Source organism: Melozone crissalis, unplaced genomic scaffold (assembly GCF_028551555.1).
Source record: "Melozone crissalis strain CALT ecotype California unplaced genomic scaffold, PUWL_Pcris_2 ptg000109l_1, whole genome shotgun sequence".
Lineage (NCBI taxonomy): Eukaryota > Metazoa > Chordata > Aves > Passeriformes > Passerellidae > Melozone > Melozone crissalis.
Window position 1 is genome coordinate 631,859 of NW_026535886.1, and position 8,390 is coordinate 640,248.

Genomic DNA, 8,390 nt, shown 5'->3' on the forward strand with positions numbered 1-8,390 from the left:
AGAGCCGTAGCCTGCGGCCACCACCTGCACACGCCCATGTTCTTCTTCCTGCTCAACCTGGCCCTCACTGACCTGGGCTCCATCTGCACCACTGTCCCCAAAGCCATGCACAATTTCCTCTGGGACGCCAGGGATACCTCCTACTCAGGATGTGCTGCTCAGGTATTTTTCTTTATGTTTTTCATTTCAGCAGATTTTTACCTTCTGACTATCATGTGCTACGACCGCTACGTGTCCATCTGCAAACCCCTGCACTACGGGACCCCCCTGGGCAGCAGAGCTTGTGCCCACATGGCAGCAGCTGCCTGGGCCAGTGCCTTTCTCAGTGCTCTCATGCACACAGCCAATACATTTTCCCTGCCCCTGTGCCATGGCAATGCCCTGGGCCAGTTCTTCTGTGAAATCCCACAGATCCTCAAGCTCTCCTGCTCACACTCCAACCTCAGGGAACTGGGGCTTCTTGCTGTTAGTGTGTGTTTAAATTTTGGTTGTTTTGTGTTTATTATTTTCTCCTATGTGGAGATCTTCAGGGCTGTGCTGAGGATCCCCTCAGAGCAGGGACGGCACAAAGCCTTTTCCACCTGCCTCCCTCACCTGGCTGTGGTCTCCCTGTTCATCAGCACTGGCTTTTTTGCCTACCTGAAGCCCCCCTCCATGTCCTCCCCATCCCTGGATCTGGCCCTGTCAGTTCTGTACTCGGTGGTGACTCCAGCCCTGAACCCCCTCATCTACAGCCTGAGGAGTCAGGAGCTCAAGGCTGCTGTGAGGAGACTAATGGCTGGATGCTTTCAGAAACATTAAACTGCTGCCAAATTTCTGAAAATCACTTGTAATAAAAGTCATCTTTGATACTTCTTGTTTGTTTAATTGTGGAGGGAGGGGTTCCCTTTATTTTAATTTTTTTATCTTGTCCACATAGAAATGTCATTGTTTGTGCCATTTCTCATTTTGTTTCTCTCCGCCTTCCCTGTGGTCCAAGACTATGTCAATGAGTGGTTGCGCTCTCAGTGGCATTAAAGGAACTAAAGGATCTCCCAGCAAAGTTTTCTGCAGAGATGCACTTTGGCTGCCTTCTCTGGAGCTGCAGCAGCAATGTCTGTGTACAGAGCAGGGGGCAGATCAGTGCTGGCACAGCAGCTCTGCTCCTGGAGGCCACACCATTCCTCATCCAGGACAGGAGCCATTGGCCTTCTTGGCCACCTGGGCACACTGCTGCCTCGTGTCCAACCTGCTGTCCATCAGTCCCTGCAGGTCTCTTTCTGCCTGGCTGCTGTCCAGCAACTCTGTCCTCAGCCTGTAGCGCTGCAGGGATTGTTGTGGTCAAAGTGCAGGACCCAGCACTTGGACTTGTTAAACCTCACCTTGATGGATTTGGACCCTGGATCCAGCCTGTTCCATGAGGCCCCAGAGCGTCCCAATGGTTTCCACATTTCTATGAGGTCTCCCAGTGTCACAATATCCCTTTGTTTCCATGGGACCCCTTGGTGCCACCAAGTCCCTTGGGTCCTTGGGCCCCACAGTGTCACAATGGTGCCATGGTTCCCCCAGGCCCTGCAGTGTCACAATCCATGGTTCCATGAGGTCTGGCAGTGCAGCAATGCTCTCATTGCTTCCACAGTGTCACAATGGCCTCTTGGTCCCCACAGCCACCATGGTGTCAAGCATGTTTCCTTCATTCCAGGAGTCCCTGAAGAGCAGAACTGGCCCCTTGGTTCCATGGGACCCTGCAGTGTCACAATGGCCCCATCTGACACCAGGTCCTGCTCTGTCACAATGCTCTGCATGGTTCCACAAGGCCCTGTGGGGTCACAGTGGCCTCTTGGTTCCATGAGGCCTCAGAGTGCCACAAGGAATTCCTTGGCACTGCAGTGTCACAATGGAGTTCTGGTGACACATGATCCTGCACTGTCACCAGGGACCCTTGGTTCCATGGGGCACCATAGGGTCACAATTGTTCCCTCAGTTCCCAGAGTCCTTACAATGGAGCAATGGTCTCTTGATTCCATTGTCCCCAGGCTCTCCCCAGGGTCTCCTTGGTTCTGCAGTGGCATGATGGCCCCTTGGTTCCACAAGGCCCTGCAGAGTCACAGTGGCCTCTGTGGTTCCACCAGTACCCATACTGTCACAATGGACTCCTTGCTTCCATTCAGCCCCACAGTGTCACTATGGCCCCTTGGCTCTGTGCTGCCATGTCGTACACAGTGTCACCATGGTCCTCTTAGTGCCATCAGGCCCCACAGTGTCACAATGGCCCCTTGCTTCCCCAGGGCCCTGCAGTGTCACAATCATCAGAGAATCAACCAGGCTGGAAAAGACCTTGGAGAGCATCAAGGCCAACCCAACACCACCTTGTCACCCAGACCATGGCACTCAGTGCCACATCCAGTCTTTCCTTAAACACTTCCAGGGATGGTGACTCATCCACCTCCCTGAGCAGCCCTTTCCAATGCCCAATCACCCTTAGTGTGAAGAATATTTCTTAATGTCCAGCCTAAACATCCCCTGGTGCAGCTGAAGGCTGTGTCCTGCTGTCCTGTCCCAGTTCCCTGGGAAAAGAGCTGGACCCCCACATGGCTGCACACTCCTGTCAGGGAGTTGTAGAGAGTGATGAGGTCTCCCCTGAGCCTCCTCTTCTCCAGGATAAACAATCCCAGCTCCCTCAGTCACTCCTCACAGGACTTGTGCTCTAGAGCCCGCCCCAGCCTTGTTGCCCTTCTCTGAAGATGCTGCAGCCTCTCCATGTCCTTCTGAAATTGGGGGGCCCAGAAGTGGACACAGCACTCGAGGTGCTGCCCAACCAGTGCCCAGCACAGGGGAAGAATCACAGCCCTGGTCCTGCTGGCGACACCATTCCTGATCCATAGGAGAGCCAGGGGTTGGATGAGGGAAATGGCAGGGTGGGGATAGGAACAAAGTGTGATTGATTGTCAGCCATGAAGGGTCTTGACTTTCATATCTATTCAGACTGCATTTGAAGGGGTTAGGGGTCAATATCAACTGGACATTGCTGATACCAATCTATAAACAAGAAAAGAAAACTGGACAAAACCAGTTCTCTCTGCTTAGTTTTCAATATACCATATTCACTTTAAATACACCTCTGAAATCTGACTAATTAACCACAGAACAATTGAAAACTTCAAATTTTCCCACGGGGTTTTCTTGTTTAAATGTTTTAAACAAATGTTTAATAGCCTTTTTCACTGAATTCTTCAACTGAGTAGCTCAAGAAAGAAGAGGCCTCTGGAGGAGTAAAATTCATCAGCAACCTCCAAGGTGCTGAGGATCCATCCCCATCAGAGTGGCAATGAACAGAAATGGGCACAGCTTTGTGGCTGCCCCAGCTCTGGGATGGGCCCTGGGCCTGGAGCAGGAGCAGCTCTTGAGGGCCCCAAGGCCAGGGCTCTTGTGCTGCCCTGGGCAGATGGGATGGCAGCAGGGGCTGCAGAGCTCTCAGCACCTCAGGCCGAGGGGAGCAGGGCAGCCAGGGAGCCTCCTTTGGCCTTGGCCAAGCACCTTCCCCCATGGTTGGGGCTGAGTCCTGTGGCAGCTGCAGCTGCTGCTGTGCCCTTGCCAGGGGCTGAGGCCGTGGGGCAGTGCCCAGAGCACCCTGGCTTGAGCAGAGCTGTGGGGCCAGAGCCAGCTGGGCTGGGCTGGGGAGAGGCCCTTGGTACTGCCCAGAGCTCAGGGCACCTGGCAGAGCTTGCAGGGAGCTGGGCTGGGCTCAGACAGCCTGGCCTAGAAACCATCAGTGTCCATCTCAGCCTGGCTGAGCATGCAGGGACAGGACTCAGGCCAGGCCTTGTGGGGCAGGGCCAGCACCTGTGCAAGGCATTGAAAACAGGCAAGTGGCCCAGAGAGGAGGCTGCTCTGTGCCCTTGGTGGCGTGGACAGAGCAGGGAGGAGGCCCAGGACATTTGTCAGCACCAGCCTCTGTGCCCAGCCCTTGGCAGCCCTGGCTGCTGAGCCCAGCTTTGGCCTGGACTGAGTTTGGCTGTGGCCCAGCTCCATCATCCTGTGGGGCTCAGGGCCTATTCGCAGCCATGGCCAGCCCTGGCTGCCTCTCTGCTGGCCCAGAGGCTGGCAGAGCCTGGGGCAGGGCTGTCTGTGCAGCCCCACAGGTGCCACGGGCTCTGCAGGAGCTGGCAGAGGCTGCCCAGCAGAGAGGCCATGGGGCACAGAGCCCCAAGGCTGCTGTGGGCACCACGGCACAGGGGCCGTTCCCAGCCGCAATGCTCCTGGCCTGGGCTGGGCCTGCACAGGCGCTGGGCCACCATGGCTGGGCCGGCACAGGGCCACCAAGGGGCCACGCAGCTGCTGCCAGGGCTGACAGCAAGGCCAGGCACACAGAAGCAATTGCTGAGCATGGCCTGCGCTGGCCAGGCCTGACTGTGCCAAAGGCAGAGCTCAGCTGCCCCTGGGGGCTGCAGGAACAGTCCAGAGCCCAAAGAGCCTTCATGGCTGGGCTGGAGACCAAGGCTGCAGCAGGGAAATGCAGGGCTGCTGTGGGATGGGGAGGGCATTGAATTCCAGCGCACACCTCAGCTCTCTGATGATCCCAGCACCATGCTGGGCCCTGTTTCAGACTGGAGCAGAGCAGATGTTGATGGGACAGGGGCCCTGCAGGGCTGTCAGGGACCTGCAGCTTACAAGGTGCTCTGCTCTCCCTCAAGTGCTCTCTGAGTTATCCAATCCCAGCTGGGCATCTCAGGGCACAAGTGGCACACGGCACAAGCCATGAACTGGCTGTTCATGGGCACATAACTGATGTCAGCCTGGATAGGGGCACAGCTTTTATTACCTGTTAGTTTCATAATATACAAGCAAATCTTTATTATCTGGTTCATTTGAGTACTGTTAAGAAATGGCACAGTTTTCCCATCAGGAGCAGGAATTTCCTGGAGGTGTACAGATGGCAGGAGGAAAAATGCTGATCTTGCCTTCTACTGGTTTGACCAATATTTTCTTTATTACTTCCTCTCTATTTTCCTTCAGGTGTTTTCAGCTCTTCTGTTGAAAAGGCCATGTATAAGGACATCTCTTCCTTTACAGCAGGTGGATCTATGTACTTCTACTGCTCTCTCATTTCCTCCTCTAGATGCTCTCTGGTCATTCAAGTGCCTCTCAACTGACTGGCTTCATGCTTTGAGCTGGAAGAAATTGCCCAATATTTCTGAAGTTCAAATAAATATATAATAAATATAATCTTAATTGTGTTTTTATCTATCACAGAATTACCTTATGTCTTGGTCTAAAACTATTCCTGTACAGAAATCCCTTGGGGATGGTGGACATGTCAGATGCCACTGGGACATCACAGAGAGCTGATGAAAGAGCTGTGATGGTTGTTAAACTGTTCAAATATTCAACTTGTGTTTGTTGGCAAGAAACCTTTCTGCGCCTCTGAGTGTCACCAGTCCCTAAGCCCAAAGGACACAAACCTGATGAGTTGTGGTTCCCACTGCAGGGGCTGCACATGGACCTTGGCTCTGCACAGGAGAGCTCTTCGTCCCCTTTCTCTCTTTTCCTCCCTCTGGGCATGGAGGGAGCTCCTGACTTCAGCGTGTGACTCGTGTGTGCAATGAGCAAATCTGGGCAGAATTGGGGCAGGGAGGGTTTGGGGGGACATTGGGATCCGTGCTGGGCACAGAAGGTGTTTTCCATTGCTCTCAGGCTGTCTGCTGTAGAATGTGGATTTAATACCCAGCAAAGGAATGACTTTTGCATTTGATGGAGCTGTGCCTTCCCTTGGCTTTGTTGGCTGACAAGAAATGAACATCCCTCTGTGTCTTGGGCAGCTCCTTCTCCAAGGAAAGTAGGTGGGAGTTGGAGCCAAGGAGCTGAAAGCTGCAGGTGCAGCCTGGGCTGGAGGGAGCTCAGATTTGCACAAGGCTGCTCTGAGTGCCAGGGCTTGGATGGGGGAAATGGTGGGCTAGGGGTAGGGACAGAGTCTGATTGATTGTCAGCCATGAGGGGTCTTGATTTTCATATCTATTCAAACTGAATGAGGAGGTACTTGGATTCAGTGTCAATAGGAGACTGCACAGACTGATTTATGAACAGGAAAAAGTCCCAAACAGGACCTAAAAAATGTTTTCTCACTGTCTTTTTAAATATAAAGCATTCACTTAGAACACACTACTGAAATCTATCAAATTAACCACAAATATTTGAACACTTAAATCAACACTTAAATCAAACTCCAGAGGCTTGGGTTCTTAAGGTGTTCTGAATGTTAATGAGCCCTGGGACACTGAATTCCTGCACTCAAGAGCTCAAGGCTGAATAAGCCTCTGGAGCCGGAAAATTCAGCAGCAGCCTCCAAGGTGCTGAGGATATCAGCAGCCCCCACTGAGGCCATCCCTGCCCAGAGACCGTGGGGGAATGGGCAGACAAGAAGAGTGTCCCTGGGGCTGGGGCAGCACAACTCAGAGGCACCAGCGGCTCCAGCTGGGCAATGGAGTGTGGAATGTGGCTGGGAAAGCCCTGCCTGGGCTGTGCCAAGCAGGACAGACAAGCCCTGACTCCCATCCACTAAAAAACAACTCTCTCAATGAGATATTTAAAAGAAATTACAATTGTTTGTGTACTCTGAGATGGACTCTCTAGAGAAATACCAACAAGAGATTCTCAGGAGCTCAAAACAACAAATCAGCCTTTACTGGCAACTTTAGAAAATCAGACAAACTTTGCCAAAAGATTTATTATGACACTCTAGTGGGTTTTCATTTGTTAATTTAAGATTTTTCTAATCTTGAGATTTCTTAATTGATGTATTGATGAGTGTGGTGGGTTTTAGTTTCAGTTAATTATTTATGGATTTACTTTTATTACTTTTTAAAACTCCTCTATGTCAAACTATGCCAGATATTTGATCAACAAAAAACACTTCTAAAAACATTGACTTGGCCCATTCAACTTCACAGTCTAAGCCTGGTTAACTTAATGTTAATCAAAATTTGCAGGAGCACAGAAACAGAAGAAGAAGACATAGAAAGAGAAAGACAAAAAAGATACAGAGAAGCACACAGACAGCTACCACCTCCTGGATTCCAGCAGTGTTCAGATGGAAATTCCAAGAGGAGGTAGGGTCAAGATGTGTGCTTGCCTTGTGGTCAGCCTTAAATACCCCTTGGTCTTGCTGGACCCTTCCCCCAGGTGGGCCTTGGGCTCATTTGGTCCCTCAGGAGCTGGGCTGGGGGCTGCGGAGGTGGCTGTGGAGCATTGCCTGTGCTGTGCCAGGGACTGGCAGCCACTGCTGGGCTGGGATAGAGGCTCTGGGGGGATTGGGGTTCCAGGGCAGGGCAGGGCTGGGGCTCCAGGGCAGGGCAAGGCTGGACCTGCCCCTTCCTCCCCCACACATGAAATGTTTTGAGCCAACAATCTCCTCCATTCTGTCACAACAGGGAATGTTGGAGGTGAAATCCCAATTCTGGCCATAGGCACCTGGCCAAGAAGGACAGCTCTTTTCCATAGGAAAGAAAGCACAGAATCTTGCCAAGTGTTTTGGGAACAGATGAGAGATGACCCTCATGAAACCACTGCCAGCCAGACTTGTCCTGGCAATATTCCTATGGGAACAATCCCTGGATATAAGGAAATTTGGAGGTGGGACTGCAATTCTGGCCATACCTGGAGCAGAATGTCAGATCTTTTCCATAGGAAGGAAGGCACGGAGCACCACTGTTTCAATAGTGGATGAGACCCTCAACATGCCAAGGTCAGCCTGACCTCTTGGGAGGTCAAACCAGCCAGACCTGTACTGTATTCCTTTGTTTTTATGGGGCCCTGAAGTGTCACAATGGTGCCTTGGTTCTGTGGGGCTCCACACTGCCACAATGGCTCCTTGATTACAAGAAGACCTGAAATGTCACAATGGACCCCTTGTTCGATGGGATCCCACAGTGTCACAGTGGCTCCCAGGTTTCACAATGGTCCCACTGATTCCAAGAGGCCTTGCAGTGTCACAATGGTCTCCATGGTTCCCCAGGCCCCACAATGTCACAGGACTCCTCTGTTCCATGAGCCCTGCAATGTCACAATGGACCTTTAGACCCTGGAGGTTTGCAGTGTCACAATGGTCTCATTTTGGCTCCACAGTCTCACAATGGTCCATGGATGACAGAAGGCCCTGCAATGTCACAATAGACCTTTGGCTCCTTACAGCCCTGCAGTGTCACAAAGGCCTCTTGGTTTCACCAGGCCCCATAGTATCAAAATAGTCCTCTTGATTCTGTGGTGACCCCCAGGGTCACAATGGTCTCACTGGTTCCATGAGGCCTCACAGTGTCACAATGCTTTGCTTATTCCATGGATCCTCATAGTGTCACAATGATCTCCATGATTCCATGAGTCCCCTCAGTGTAACAATGATCTTCTTGGCTCCATGG

At 52.0% G+C, this 8,390-nt stretch overlaps 1 protein-coding gene across 1 annotated transcript; it reads left to right on the forward strand.

Annotated features, from left to right (window-relative positions):
• Positions 1–249: 249 nt before the first annotated feature.
• LOC128947886 (olfactory receptor 14J1-like) lies at positions 250–4,764 on the forward strand (the record flags this gene model as incomplete). Its single annotated transcript, XM_054292387.1, has 2 exons — positions 250–711; positions 4,699–4,764. Coding segments are annotated over 2 exons (528 nt in total), but the record flags the coding sequence as incomplete, so codon positions are not given.
• Positions 4,765–8,390: the final 3,626 nt, after the last annotated feature.